This window comes from Podarcis filfolensis, assembly GCF_964270895.1.
Source record: "Podarcis filfolensis genome assembly, chromosome: 1".
Lineage (NCBI taxonomy): Eukaryota > Metazoa > Chordata > Lepidosauria > Squamata > Lacertidae > Podarcis > Podarcis filfolensis.
The window spans coordinates 78,906,156-78,921,698 of NC_139604.1; the positions used below are offsets into that span (position 1 = coordinate 78,906,156).

Consider the following 15,543-nt stretch of genomic DNA (forward strand, 5'->3'; position numbering starts at 1 on the left):
ACTTCCAGATTGGATTATTGCAGTGTGCTCTAAATGGGGCTGCCCTTGAAGACAACTCAGAAACTTAAATTGGTCGACAATACAGTGCCCAGATTACTGGCTGTGGCTCCATTTAGATAGCACATAACTCCTGTTTTAAAACAGCTGCACTGGTTACCATTTTGTTTCTGGCTCCAAGATACTCATATTAGTGTTTAAAGACCAAAATGACTCAGCCTCCAGATACCTGAAAGACCAACTCCTTCCCTACTGGACCCCCTTGAGCTCTAAGATTGGTAGAGGGGGGCACTCTTGTTTGTTCCACTACCCTCAGATGCTATGGGGAGGGGGTGGCCCAGGAAAAAAAATTTTCTCTGGCAGCCCCTAAGTTGTGGTACTCCATCCCAATAGAGGTGTCTGACAACTTCTTTATTATCTTCTGTGATACCTGAGATGCATATTTTTAGGACCCACCTTACTTTTGTGATTTTTTTTATTTTTTGTGATTGTAAGTTGTTTTAATCTGTTTTTTAACATTGTGTTTTAATTGTTGCAACCTGCCCTGGTACCTTAGGGTTAGGGGCAGGTAACAAATTAATACTTTTGGGGGGTTTTTTAAATAGTGTTTGTTTTTTGGTTCGTCCATGTTGTATCTAAATATGTTTCTCTTCCTCCTGTCCTTCTCCTTCTCTCCTCTTGCTTCTTTTTCCTCGTGATATAACCTGGATTTCTCAGACTATAAGAGTGGTTTCGGAGGGAAATTCGGTGTTCAATCAGAGAGGCAGGACTCCTCAGCTGTGGGGTTTGACTACAAGGAGAAACTAGCGAAGCACGAATCACAACAAGGCATAGTTTCTAGTTGTAACTTACCCAGTGCAGCCACTTCTACCACAGACTTAAGTTGCTCTCTTTGAAAGCCCTGCACCTCCCTCGGGCAGTTTCACGGCAACATTTCTTTCTCTCTTAATCATATCATCCCAATACATCGCCGCAATCTTTAGTTGAATGTTTTAAAGCTAATGGCAGCCATTCTTCATTATTATTATTTTTGGCAAGTGCGCATCAGGTCAGTCGTCTGCAATAGTATTGCTTGAGTGTGGACTCTATGATATATAAGGAGTGGACCTCTCCGGTGCCTTGTGTAGTTCTTGATTCTGGCCTACAAAGCCTGAGTCTTTGCCATAGCAAGGTTGCTTCTGTTCAGGAAATGTCACTTGTGATACCCACATCCTTAAGCAGTAGAGTTTCTTCTGTCATAACAAGAAGCCAACATTTTAGGTTTATGCTGAAATTGATAATGCTGTTTAAAAATGCAGACATCAGTCTCTTTCTTTAAATGCAATGGGTGAAATTAACAGGCACCACTATGAGATTATCTTCTTTTCTCCATGTGCTGTGAAATCAACCTAGCCAACATTACATATAAATATATAGAGAGAAAGAGAGAGAGCGCCCTTGCCTCTTTCTTCAAAGGAAAACCCATGTGCAATTCATTTCCTAGAACTAGTACAGTAGTTTCCATATGCTGCAATGTTAAAGTCATGCACCATCCATCCGATATAAAATATGCCCTGATTTGGCTGTTAGAAGGTTTGAGATTTTGTTCTTAGTGATCACCGCTTCATGCAGTATATCAGTTCAATATAAAACATGTGAAATCATGTCTTCATTGAAACGTTAGGCAAAGGTGATTTGGTTCCAGTGTTTTGGGCAGATAGATAGATATATAAACTCTCTTTACATAGAATCTCCTTGATGAAAATAAGGCAAGGTAACCCATGAGATCCTTCCATAAATAAGAAGTATTTCATTCCTTCAGTTTCCCCCCACAGTGTGTGTGTTTTGTAGAAGTTTGTCTACCCAGCATTTAATTGTACTTCTGTTGTCAATCTGAAATGAGACAATGCCCTGCTCAAAGTAGACTCTCTGAAATTGGTGGGCCTGACTGATGTCAGTTCAGTGCTTTTCATTGTATCTACTAAAGACTATGGCTTGGTTGGATACAAAGCCCTCGGTGGTCAATATATCTGTGTCTTTTTGGCATTTAAAATGCTCATTCATTGACATGGTGAATGCCAGAAGTAGCGAGAAGTAAATGCTAGAAGTACAGTGGTGCCTCGCAAGACGAAAAGAATCCGTTCCGCGAGTCTCTTCGTCTTGCGGTTTCTTCGTCTTGCGAAGCAAGCCCATTAGGGGCTTAGCGGATTAGCGCTATTAGCGGCTTAGCGGGCTTAGCGGATCAGCTGATTAGCTGATTAGCGGATCAGCTGATAAGCAGCTTAGCGGATCAGCTGTTAAGCGGCTTAGCGGCTTAGAGGATCAGCGGCTTAGCGGCTTGGGAAAAAGGGGGGGAAAAGGGAAAAAAACCCGCAGGAACTCGCAAGACATTTTTGTCTTGCGAAGCAAGCCCATAGGAAATTCGTTTTGCGAAGCACCTCCAAAACCGAAAACCCTTTCGTCTAGCGGGTTTTCCGTCTTGCGAGGCATTCGTCTTGCGGGGCACCACTGTAGAATAATCCAAGGCTGTGCTATGGAAGTGGTGTGGCAGGCAGGGGTGTTGGGTCCAGAGAGGGAGAGCATCCTTTTCTTTGCTTGATTCCTGCCAACGGTCATCCAGTGCCATTTCAGCCAATGAATGTGGAAGCATGAATCTGGCCCACTGTAGCTTGCACATCTGCCAACACTTCTTCCAAAATCTTACAAGTATATATATGTATATATATATTTCATCTATTGCATCTACTTCTTTTCCGTTTTTTGCTTGGCTGCAGTCATTGGGAACTCTCAAGCATGCAGCTCCTTTCAATACTCATCTGCATTTGAGAAAACTCAAAAGAGGGGTAGAAACAATCACCTACAATTAGTCTTTTTTTGTGTCCTGTTTTTAGACTATTCGAAAGGCTTTGGTGGAAAATATGGCGTGCAGAAAGATCGAATGGATAAGGTATGACCGTAAATCAAATATTTCTTATGGCAAGGATGGGCAACCTTTCATTTCTGTCTGGGAACTGATGATGGGTGGAGCCAGAGATAAATTGTCTGCATTAAATAATGTGGAATAAATACCCCCCGACATCAGTTTTTATAATGGCTGCCTCAGATTAGAATCTCCAGTCTAATGCAGAGGTGCTCAGAAATAATCCCCTCTGAATTCAATGAATAAGTATACAAAGGAGCTTCTTACTTTATTTTTTAGAACAGCGGACTAATACAGATACTGTTCTGGAAAAGAGATACTTTCTTCGGTATATATACATACTCACGTGTGGCTGGTGGATGATGAAAGGGTTTTTTTGTTGTTTTGTTTTTAAGAAAAAAAAATTCTGAGGAAATTCATATCAGCTGCAATTTTAGCAGCTCACAAGAAGTAGAAAAACATTACAAAAATGTAGCATATAAATGTCCAAATGCATAAAAAAGAGTGTTGCAACATAAAAAGTATCAGGGATCAGTTCATAAAAGCATCCTCAACCTTCAGTGCAATTGTAACCATGTCTACTCATATATTGAACCTTCATATATTTGTGATAGAGACATCTGTTTGCTTTGCTACCTCATATCATTGTGCACTTAAAGCTTCTCTACTGCTTTTTGAAATTGAGTTACTCTTTTGAGTTCTCTGCTCAGTTGAAATTTAGCTTTGTGTTTCATTTTACTTATAAAAAAATGTCAAACACCTCTTGCATCCAAGTTTGCATTTGTCATTAGATTGCCAAATGTCAGGTGGCATTTTGTGTTGTCTGGATACTTATTAAAATCACACAGCCTTTTTACTTGTTTTGAGTGCACATGTCACCTTTGAGAACATGCAGCTTCTACATGAAAAGCAGCTTTGGAGCATAAAAATGACTTCTTCAAATGAAACTGTTGTGTGCATTTCTAATAGCTTGTTATCTTATTCCTGAATATGTTTGTGACCTCATCTGGCTTTTATTGATAGAATGCATCAGCTTTTGAAGATATTGAGAAATTGTCTTCAACGTACCAGAAGACCAAGCCAGTGGAAGCTGGTAAGGCTATATTTTAAAATGCTGAAAATCTCTCCAATGTTTTCCTTGTTTATGGTTTAGCTTGCCCTTATACCTGAAATATCTTAAGTTCTTGATGGCCTAAGTGCCTAGCATTATGAAGATGTGGGGCTGTGAATCTCAGGCTTGTGTGCTCCTCCCTTCACGTCTGACACAGCCACAAGGAGATTCCTGAACTTTCAGCTTTTGTTTTGGATTAACCATGGTTTAGTGTTGCAACTGAATCCCAAGTGAATCTTAACTATGGTGAATAAAAACAAGACAGCTTCTTAAATTATGGCTTAAAGGTGACTAGTTTCCATTAAGCTAAGGCGAGCCAGAGTTTCTCCCAAGTTCAGATGGCAGATCAAATGTGGTTAATCTATAAATGAAAGGAAAACTTCTCAACTCCTTGTAGCAACATTTCAGGGGTGGTGCTGGTTTGTGAGCCTGAGGTTTACTGCATTTCACCCTCATAATGCCAAGCCATGCTTAAGCATTACATGGGAGTGCAGTCATTGCATCAGCATAAGTACTGAATCTCCTAGGTGTATTTAGCTTTCTATGCTTGGAATGGTGAAATAAAAATTGGATGGACTTTCTAATGTATTTTCTTTTTTGTCTGCTCAGGAAGGGAGTCATCATTTTAAATTGAACGTGTCAGCTAATCCTTGGCCTTGTTGCTGGAACAACTCCCGAATTCCTAACTTTTAAGTCAGTCATTTAGGCCTGAACTTTCAATATGTTCCAATTTTTGCAGCATCTGTTTTTAGTAGGAAGGTGAATGAGTCAGGCTTCTCAGGGGATTACATTACTTTTTCTAAGCATAAAGAATTTGCTTAGTCTTAATTTTGGTTACCAGTTAACTCTGGATCTGCATGTTGTGGAGATTTGCGTAAGGAAACTGCCCTGTAAAATGAACGTCTCAATATTTCTACTATTACAGCAAATAACAAAACCAGCAACATCAGAGCTAACTTTGAAAACCTAGCTAAGGATAAAGAGCAGGAGGATAGAAGGAAGGCGGAAGTCGAAAGAGCTCAAAGAATGGCACAGGACAAGCAAGAACAAGAGGAAGCCAGGAGGACGCTGGAAGTCAGTGAAATTCATTATTTTGCCTCTTTCTTCCACCCTCCCCCACCCTTGAGAAAAAAAGTCAGAATTGGTTTTGTTTTGTTTTTTGAAAATAATTAACTTTAAAACTTCTAGAAAGCTGTCAACTTTTACGATTCAGAACTAGAATACATATTATAAATAGGTCTGGTTATTGTTTGCTTAAAGTCTTCCTAGTTCCAGGACTCCTTAATTAGGCTGTAATCCAAACTGTGGATTCAAAACTATGGGGAGGGAAGGAAGCTATTTTTAGATATTCTTAGGATCCCTGCTTTCTGGTTGTCACTGCAGTGTACATCCCAACTGATGAAGCTCATAAAAAGAAAGTTTCTACTGATAAAATGTGAGCTGTTGTCAACCAATCCCTTTGTGTCTGGACTGGACACAAAAACTGCTAGCCATGTTGTGTTCCCTGTTAGGACCTCCACCTCTGTCTGAATTGCTCCTTTTATTGTTAAGAAACCTCTTGGTGTAACTCTGTATTGCTAGCATCCTATAGGCCACTAGCTTTACTTGTAGCAGAGACATTCAGCCCCCTGGTTTCCTTGCTCTGGTGCTGGCAATAGAATCATTGCCGAGCATTTAGGAGCTGCAGTGGGATAGAATTGGGTACTGAAGATGGTGGGCATGCCTCCTTTATGACCCTAAAGCTTGATCCTATGACAGGGGCACGCAACTAGACAATAGAGAAGGATGTTTGCATGGGGCTGAGCAATTTTAAAATGTTCTCGCCCTGTAAGGTTTGAGTTAAGTAGCTGGCAAAATGCAGAGGCAGTTCCTCAGTAAAATATGTAGAGCCAGCTGGAATAAATACACTAGACGGGTTTCTTTCTCCCGCCCCCTGTCTCTTGGAAAGCGTCAACCTCTGTTGAGTGTTCTCTGTTAAAGAAATGTAACTTGGCTGTATCCTTGCTCCCAACCAATTCCTTTCTTCATCATATGATCTGTGCCCCTGATGATGTCCTTTAAATCTAAGAAAGAGAAAAGCAAGGTGGTAGTTTTTACTTTTATTTCTAATGAGCAAAGATACTAGATTATTGCTCCTAAATGCCTACCTCTTTTGGACTATCTTTAAGTCCTAGAAAGTGCTGTGCAGCTTAATCTGGAGAAAATTACTAGCAGCAGCACCCAGCATGGGTCTTCCTACTGCCACCCACTCTGACTCCTGCCTTTGAGACACTGATGTAGAAAGAAATTGCCTGTCTGCTACAGAATATGTGGGCTCCGTGAAATGAAATGCAGCAGTCCTGTACTGCTTGCATTCACAACACCTGGTAACAATTTAGTGTGTCAGACCACAGCCCTGGGACTACAAATGAAAAATAAGTTCCTCTCCCAGCTTTGTAGTATGTCTTGTCTTGTTAGTGGGTTAACTAGACAAGGGAAGACTTACAGACTTGTTTCCCATCAATGCTTACTTGTGGGGGGTGGGTGGGGTGGGGAGATATGTAGTAATCAATGTTATAGTCATCGCTCTTGTGTATTGTAATTCACCATCAGGGAAATGCACAGTACCTAAATGTTTATGGCAGGAACAATGAACAGATCACTTATAACCCAGTGCTACTAATTTTATGTATTCACAAATCTTATATCCTGTTCTTCTTTCAACGTGGAACTCAGGACGGCTGACGGCCAATAGATAAAACAACTGTGCACAGTAATATATCATCTAAACCACAAAGTCATGGCAGCAACAATTCATCAGTACAACTGCAACTGAAAATAGTTTACCTCTTTGTATAAGCACCTGGCCAGTGTAAAAATATATAGTCTCCTTGTAAAAACAGCATTCCCCCATGTCTTGTTGCCCAGACATATATTGACTTAAGCAAACAACTGAGACTTAAAAGTGCAGTGCTTAATAAATCCTACAGCGATTTCACTAATCAGCCGTGGTAGAGAAATAAAGATACATACAGCGAAATAATCAGCTAATAGAAGAGTATAAAAATACAACAAATACAATACACTAACAATAGAAAGCAAAAACACACAGTACCCTCTTCCCTCCCTCAGTAGCAGCAGCAATGTAGAAATAGGGATACATAAAGTGAAATGTGTAGGATATAGCAGATTCACCGTAACTCTTGCCATTTCCACAATTGTTTACAGTAAGCAGGTGACCACAAATGTACTCACTGTACGTACCTTGCTTATCTAGGGACAAGAGGGGCTGCCCTTCCTTCTGTGACTCTTTCAGCTTTCACCCGGAAGCAATATTTGATCCAATCTCCTATCCTGGGGTGCCTTTCTTCCCTAAATCTGACTATGGGATTCCTCCACCCCATTGGTAGTTGTCGTAGGGGTGCTGCACACTTGTTGCTCCAGAAATGGTGACCTGTGTCACCTGTGTTGCTCCACCTCACCTCACACCAGTTGCTGTTAATTGGCATCATTGTTTCTGGGAGTCTCGGGAACAGAAGGCTGCAAAAACTGCTTATTGACTCCCACTGTCGTGGTGGCAGCTGCTGTCTCTGACAGTGCTCCACCTGGCAGTTCACATTTAGACCATCTTTCATCTCCCTGTCCTTTACCCTTAAGTCCAACCAGCTTGTCAGAAAGGTGATGTTTGGTACATTGGAAAATGCGGTGCCTTTATGTTCAGAGGCCATTTCTAAAATAGGATCTTGAAGCCTGGTTGGTTAATTAATGCAAGGGAACCAGCCCCCCATGCTTAAGGATACAAAGGTAAAGGGATCCCTGACCATTAGGTCCAGTCATGGCCGGCTCTGGGGTTGCGGCGCTCATCTCGCTTTATTGGCCGAGGGAGCCGGCGTACAGCTTCCGGGTCATGTGGCCAGCATGACTAAGCCGCTTCTGGTGAACCAGAGCAGCGCACGGAAACGCCGTTTACCTTCCCGCCAGAAGGTACCTTACCTACCTACCTATTTATCTACTTGCACTTTGACGTGCTTTCGAATTGCTAGGTTGGCAGGAGCTGGGACCGAGCAATGGGAGCTCACCCCATCACGGGGATTCGAACCACCAACCTTCTGATTGGCAAGTCCTAGGCTCTGTGGTTTAACCCACAGCGCCACCCGCATCCCTTAAGGATACATAGAAAGCATCAAAACAGGTGAAGGAAGAACTTAACAGGCAATACCGTATGGTGCCATCTTGCCGTATGGTGTGGGATTCTCCTTGCAAGTGGATCCTGTGAAGGAAATAGCATACTTGCCAGCCCATTCACACTGCCACGGTGCTGCTTCATGGGGCAGCAGTGATGGCATAAGAGTCAGCCCATGAGTGGGGTAACTTGGTTGCCATATTCATGCAGCTTGCCACTGACTACATTGAGTTGCAGGCTCTCAACATGGTCACACTGGCTCGCATGCTCCTTGTAGCTGTAACTGCAGGGTAACTCCTTGTGGAAGATTTAAAGGACGACCTCATCATAGTCTTACTGTTAAGTATTCTCCTCACTGTGCCTGCTTTCTGTTTTAGCCTCCTGCAGTGTGACTCCATAAATGAAACTGCTGCAGAAAATAAGTTACCTTCCTTACAAATTCTCACTTTTTAATAGAGGGGCAAGTTAGTGGTGGTGTTGCGTGTTAAGTGCATGTCACAAACTTCCTGCTCCTCTTGTTGTGTCATGTCTGTGCTACAGATCTTGCTTTGATCCATATCTCTTCTCCCTCCCACCCACTCTTGTTTTCTCTCTCTTTCTTTTAAAGGAACAGGCCAAAGCCAAGAAACAAACTCCACCTCCATCTCCTGCTCCTGTTCCTGCTCCCACACTGCAGCCGGTGGAAGAAAAATTGCCGTCAAGTCCAGTCTATGAGGTTAGTTTGCTAGCTATAGTCATTTAGCCAAAAAGGAAAAAAGCAAAACCCTAGCTGAAGGACAAATGCTTTGCATGCTGAAGCTCCCAGGTACAATCACTGGCATCTACCTGTCAGGTAGGAAGTGCTGTGAAAGAGGTCTGTGCCTCCTCTGCTTGTCAGAGGAGAGAATGTCGGGCTATATGCACAAGTAGTCCAACAGGGGCATCACCGGAAGCTGCCTTATACCACTCAGGACAATAACATTGTAATAAATTTAATCACATTTGCTATGCTAAATTTGGAACATTCGACAAGGGAGAGATCATGGGGAGAAATGAGAATACGCTTGAATGAATTATCACGGGGTAGTGAGGAGCAGACTTTCAGCTGTATAATGAACAAACTGTTAGGATATTTCCGTTCCACCTTAAAAGGGTGCAGGATGTTTGTATAACACCCTGCGTAAGTTCCTGTCTCACAGGATGTTTATGCTATATGTTCCTTTCGATTTTGCCTGTCTTGCCTGAGCAGTCGGAGGAGACGGTCATGATTTCTTTGTTCTGACCAATGCCTAATAAACTGTAAATATGCAGTTCTGCTCTCATGCTGTGCAACTTCTGTTGTGTGAATTCTGCTGAAAGAGTGTGCTCTAAGCCAGAGGCTTAGTGTCGCTGAATTGCTGATATTGCCTGACTACGGGAGGTCGATGGATCGTCCGGCATCCGAGCTTGGGGCTCAGATGGACTCTATCTCCCTGGCAGTATCCCAACACAAACATGCTGTGCAATTGTATTCCCACAATGACTGTAATGCGGCTGTTGCAGTGCACCACCCCAGCTTCTCCTCGAGTCTGCCAAATTACTTTGCCAAGGAATTGATCTGTCGGACTCTCATAAGGCACTTGCTGTGTATCTTCACGGGAAGGGCGCTTGCAAAATGTCCGCTTGCAGCAGTCTCCAAAATGCAAGCAGTCCGTGGGCTGTCTTCATGGGCTCCTCATTTTTGAAAACTCTGATAAGGAGGAGTTCCTGGTCCTGGGGAGGCTTCTAAGCATGTTCAGCTGAAAGCGCTTAGGGAGGTCTAAAGGGGGCTTCTGTGTCAGGTGGAGCAGATGAGCATTTGGGGGTGCATGGGGCTGACACGGGTGTCCTCCCCCTGCACACTTTAGCCCTATATGCATTAATGTGGGTGTGGTGTGCATTGTGTCCTGTGTACCGGGGGTGGAGCACCTTTATTAGCCCAACAGGGACATTCTGAGAGCCTCGTGCCAGCTGTCAGAGGCAAAACAGATGGAGCTATGAATATAACTTCTACTTTTGCACTGCAGCATATATGCAAAAAAAGAGGTTTCTCTGTGTGTGCTTGTGTACACATGTGAACACTCTCTGTGTGCACTTTCCTCTCCACCCTATGTGCAGGCAAGCAGCAGTTCAAGAACACATGCCAGTCCAGGCTGTGGATTGGAGCAGGCCTTAAGAGTCCCTGCATTCCCCACCACCCTTCCTCCAGGGTTGAGGATCTCCTCCTAAGGAAGGCAGTAACAACTGCATGTTGTTATCAACAATGTACTTGAAGTTTTCTCTGTCTGTTATGTTCTGGCTGCCTCTCCTTCCCTCTAGGATGCTGTTTCCTTTGAGTCTGGCTACAAGAATTCAAATGCAAATTACTCAGCCGCACACGAGCCAGAAACCAACAACAAAGCTGAAGAATCTGACTACCAAGAAGCAGTCAGTAAGCGGGAGCCAGACTATGAATCTGAGACGGTGTATGAAGTGGCTGGGGCAGGAAACCAGTATCAAGCAGGTTCGTCAGCTTGTCTTTTGACCTAGGAGAGATCTCTTTGGTCATGGCTTTAGGCAATGGTAGACTGTTCTCAGATCTGGTAGTTTGAGATGTTCAGGCTAGAAAACACTCAGTAAGTGACAGGAGCTGGGAGGTAATACTTTTGAGTAGATGGTTCCTTTTTTTTCTAAAGCTATGCAGGGCTGTGTGTAGCTAATGCTGGGCCGGAGATTTACCTGGGAAGCCTCTCTGTGCTGTATTGAGCTCCTTAGAGTAGCATCAGATACAAACCTATAAATATTTGGGGTCTGTGCTTTCTGAAAAACAAAGCTGGGGGAAAGGCATACTAGCTTGACTTGTAAGGTGTTAACGGTGTTACATATAGGACATTTGGTGGGCCAGGGATATCTAATGATTCTAGGCATCTGAAAGTAAGTCCCTCTTGGTGGGATTTATTCTCCAGTAAGCATGTCTAGGATTGCAACCGCAGCCTACTAGGTCTTGGCTTCAGGCAATAAAAATGATCTTAAATGGTGATTAGAACCTATGTTGGGTGATGCAACTGAATATGGGAGAGACCAACTTTAAGTGTCAGACTACATGTTAGTACATGAGTTTAAGAAATTCACATATCCTTTTATTGTGTCATGCATAGTAGTAATGTGTCCCTTTCCCTTTAGATGAAAGTACTTACGAATATGAAAACGACCTTGGAATAACAGCGATAGCCCTATATGATTACCAGGCTGGTAAGCAATACATACTCTTAGTTCTGCAGTTCTGTTTTTTAAAAAAATATATATATTTTGCATGGGGTTATATTGAGCATACACACACACACACACACACACTATTCTTCAAAAAGCACTATCTCATACAATGCAGAACATTTTCAGAGCTGTGTCATAAATTTTGCAGTTTTCAGAACACAGTGCACAAGCACATGAATGGTGGGTGCGAAATTCAGTAGGTGAGAATATTGACTAAGTTTCTAACCCTCGCACCTGCTTTAAAGACAAGACAGAAGTACTGTTTTTGGGGGACAGGAGGCAGGTGGGTGTGGAGGACTCCCTGGTCCTGAATGGGGTAACTGTGCCCCTGAAGGACCAGGTGTACAGACTGGGAGTCATTTTGGACTCACAGCTGTCCATGGAGGTGGAGGTCAATTCTGTGTCCAGGGCAGCTGTTTACCAGCTCCATATGGTACGCAGGCTGAGACCCTACCTGCCTGCAGACTGTCTCGCCAGAGTGGTGCATGCTCTGGTTATCTCTCGCTTGGACTACTGCAATGTGCTCTATGTGGGGTTACCTTTGAAAGTGACCCAGAAACTACAACTAATCCAGAATGTGGTAACTAGACTGGTGACTGGGAGCGGCCGCTGAGACCACATAACACCGGTCTTGAAAGACCTACATTGGCTCCCAGTACGTTTCCGAGCACAATTCAAAGTGTTGATGCTTACCTTTAAAGCCCTAAGTGGCCTCGGTCCAGTATATCTGAAGGAGCGTCTCCACCCCCATCTTTCTACCTGGACACTGAGGTCCAGCGCCAAGGGCCTTCTGGCGGTTCCCTCACTGTGAGAAGCCAAGTTACAGGGAACCAGGCAGAGGGCCTTCTTGGTAGTGGCACCCGCCCTGTGGAACACCCTCCCACCAGATGTCAAAGAGAACAACAACTTACCAGACTTTTGGAAGACATCTGAAGGCAGCCCTGTTTAGGGAAGCTTTTAATGTTTGATGGATTACAGTATTTTAATATTTTTTTGGAAGCCACCCAGAGTGGCTGGGGAAGCCCAGCCAGATGGGCGGGGGCATAAATAATAAATTATTATTATTTATTAATTATTATAAAGGTGTGTAGGCAACACCTAATGGTATCTCAGAAGCCAAGAAGGTAGGGTGAGGCTACATCTCACAGCTTTGCTATATGGCAGAGAAGTATTTTCTGCTTAAATCACTTACTCTGATTGAGACACTGAATTTCAGTTTGTGGTAATTCGTTACACCAAATAGTTGGCCACATAGCGTTCCAAAGCAGAATCCACATTGTCTTTTGGGGAAAGGGTTATTAGTTCCACCTCTAGGTTCAAAAATATATTTCCACATCTGTGGCAGGAGTTAGTAGATGATAAAAATAACTGGTAACTCTCCCAGTTTTATGAAAGATTTTACGTAAGCATTTTTGTTTTGCTCTTGGGATTTGGATTACCCTTTCTTCTGCAAGGTTTGTGTCACTCACCTTACTCGCTTTCCAGTATGCTGAGTATATTCCCGAGAATCCTTGCCAAACAGTCTCCCTTTTGCAATCTGCTTCAAAGGGATTTCCCTTTTGGTAAGCATTCCACTGCAGGATTGCCATGCTAGGTGATCTGGAGGACAAAGACCCCAGTTCCACAGCAAATCAACAAAGGGTCTGGCAGAGTTGTCATGTGAATGCCAAACACACTTATTCATCATGCCTGACCATTAAAAAACAAGTATCCTATCTGGAAGTAGTCCTTGGTGATGGCATGATCTGGCACACACATGCCAGGAACAATCTTCAATTGTTTCAATCTTGTTCTCGTGTACCACCTAGGCAAAAGAATCACACGTTTCTCATAGAATTAAGGTATTTCATATGGAAGTTTGGGATCTCGGGTGCAATCTAGAGTTGTGTTCCCATGTCTTGGGTGTAACCCATACCCTGCAACACCAAAGACCCTTTCCCTCTTTATAACCATCAGTGAGAACCCTGCTTGAACACAGATTAACCAATTGCAAATACTATTATTTAGTACCTTACCCATTCCCCCACCCCACCCCCTTTTATATCTGTATGAGATACTAACTGGAGAGTTGCTTCTGCTCTTTCCACAGCTGGGGATGATGAAATTTCCTTTGATCCTGACGACATCATCACAAACATTGAAATGATCGATGATGGCTGGTGGAGGGGAGTGTGCAAAGGCAGATACGGGCTCTTCCCAGCTAATTATGTCGAGCTGAGGCAATAGGAAATAATGTCCTACCATTTATGCCTTAATACCGTGATCATTCGTCTGATTTATTACACTACAAATCATGTTCTTTTTCTTCCGGAGGATGGAGGGGGTCTATACATATTCCTTTTATATTTAAGATATTTTGCCGATGCTTTTACAAATGTTTATGGGCTCAGAAATCGCTTAATATATTGTAACTCTCGCGTTCCCCACTTCAGCCTGTTGTCATAGGTTTTTAATGCGGTTTGAAAATGGGGGCTTTTCCTTTTGGCCAAATTGGTGATGGTGTTCCCGACAATTTCCAAGGCATTTTTAGCTCTTTCTGATGGCAACTGCATGTCTCATTTTGTAGCTGTTTGTGTGCTGAATTCCCAAGTAATTCTGTCCAGCTGCTCTATTACTCTCACCGTACTCTCAGCTACTCATTGTCAGCTTCCCAGATCTCAGCCGTGCAAGTTTATATATCATATTTCCATATATAGGGAACATAGCAGGAGGACCTGAGAAGAGTTGCAGTTGATGGCAATTGCTCCATAGGAAAAACCTTTTTACATTGATAATAGGAAGGATCCAGTGCAGATACATTTTAAAAAATATTTTCTTGAGGACTGCAATCCAGTGGAAAGTTCCCTTGTGCAGCCACCATTCATTCAGTCCAAAAGAGGGTTGAGGCCATTGCCATAAGCATTTGTTGTCTTGTGTTCTCCTCCAGTGGAAGCCTCCCAATATATTGGCAAAAGAAAACCCTGTTTTACTTCTTCTCCCTGTGCCCAGAACACTGTGAGATTTTTTGGTTCTGAGAGACTTGCCAAGAAGTGACCGTTGTCATTGTCTTGCAAATAACACCCATCTGCTGCATGCAGTTCATAACACGGCTGCCTTGAAGGTTAAAATGAGGCAATAGGTGTGTACATACATACAGGATTTTTATGATTTGGAAGTGGGAGAAGGCCGGCTGTGTGGTAAGCTGGTTATGCAACCTTATTTTACTCAAGGAATGTTAATAAGAGGAGCTTAAAACCTTGCAGATAATCTCTACTAAGCAATGTGTAGAAAACTACCACCTTTTTTTATAAGTTCAGCTGAAACTGCCAGTAACACAAATCAGTAAAAGTGTGTCTGCCTCTTGCCAAATGTTAAGCTGAAGTTCTTGCTACTACTTCAATGGGACAAGTCAAATATTGGGTTAGTCACTAATTTTGATCACATGAGCATCCCTACCAAAGACGTGTTCAGTGTGTGTGTCCTGTCCATTTCTACTTGACTGGAGGAATTCAGGGAGGAACTGATTGAGCAAGAAAAAGTGAAAAAGTCTCGTAAGTAAGCCCAGTGGAATATTAAAACAATATTTATGTAAAATGGCAGTGTACAGTATATCTAGGAAGGCGGCCTCGGGGGTGGGATCGTGAGGGGGGTGGAATTAACTAGTTGGGACAATCTTTAAGAAGAATGTCACTTTTACCTGATGTTTCCTTTCCCACTGGTTTCTATTTGTCTCCTGATTGCATTAATAGTATTACATTGGGTTGGGCCAGATTTTATATGCAGTTAATCTTACCAAGTTTTGCATAGGACACCTCATAGGGTACATTATTCCTTTTTTCCTTTTTTGTAAATTAAATATTCAAATAAAATTTTGGAACCATCTGCAGAGCCTGTTTGTGTGTGTGTTTTAAAGGCTTTATCACATACTGAGCTAGTTTTAAAAAACACACAAAACTATCTCAGAGTATGTGAGAAAGCCTTGGTCACTCCAGCTCTCAATGAGGCATCCACAACCATTGGTGAGCCACATGGACAGCCCAATTCTAACAGATTTCACCATCCAGGAAGGACTCTAAGGTCAAAGGAGCACACAGTAGACCTTACACCTTTGAGAACATTGTCTGCATCCTTGGGTACAACATGATC

At 42.8% G+C, this 15,543-nt stretch overlaps 1 protein-coding gene across 2 annotated transcripts in view; it reads left to right on the top strand.

The window, feature by feature from the left end:
• Nucleotides 1–15,279, top strand: part of CTTN (cortactin) — a 29,566-nt gene extending 14,287 nt beyond the window's left edge. Inside the window, exons 10-17 of one of the 2 annotated variants that reach the window (XM_083602527.1) lie at nt 715–825; nt 2,868–2,923; nt 3,920–3,989; nt 4,933–5,081; nt 8,777–8,884; nt 10,486–10,669; nt 11,329–11,397; nt 13,508–15,279. In XM_083602527.1, coding sequence (XP_083458653.1) covers nt 715–825; nt 2,868–2,923; nt 3,920–3,989; nt 4,933–5,081; nt 8,777–8,884; nt 10,486–10,669; nt 11,329–11,397; nt 13,508–13,644 — 884 coding nt within the window. In that variant the 3' untranslated portion in view covers nt 13,645–15,279. The remainder of the gene's footprint in view (nt 1–714; nt 826–2,867; nt 2,924–3,919; nt 3,990–4,932; nt 5,082–8,776; nt 8,885–10,485; nt 10,670–11,328; nt 11,398–13,507) is intronic. The other variant, XM_083602526.1, reaches the window with a different exon arrangement.
• The last annotated feature ends 264 nt before the right edge of the window (nt 15,280–15,543 follow it).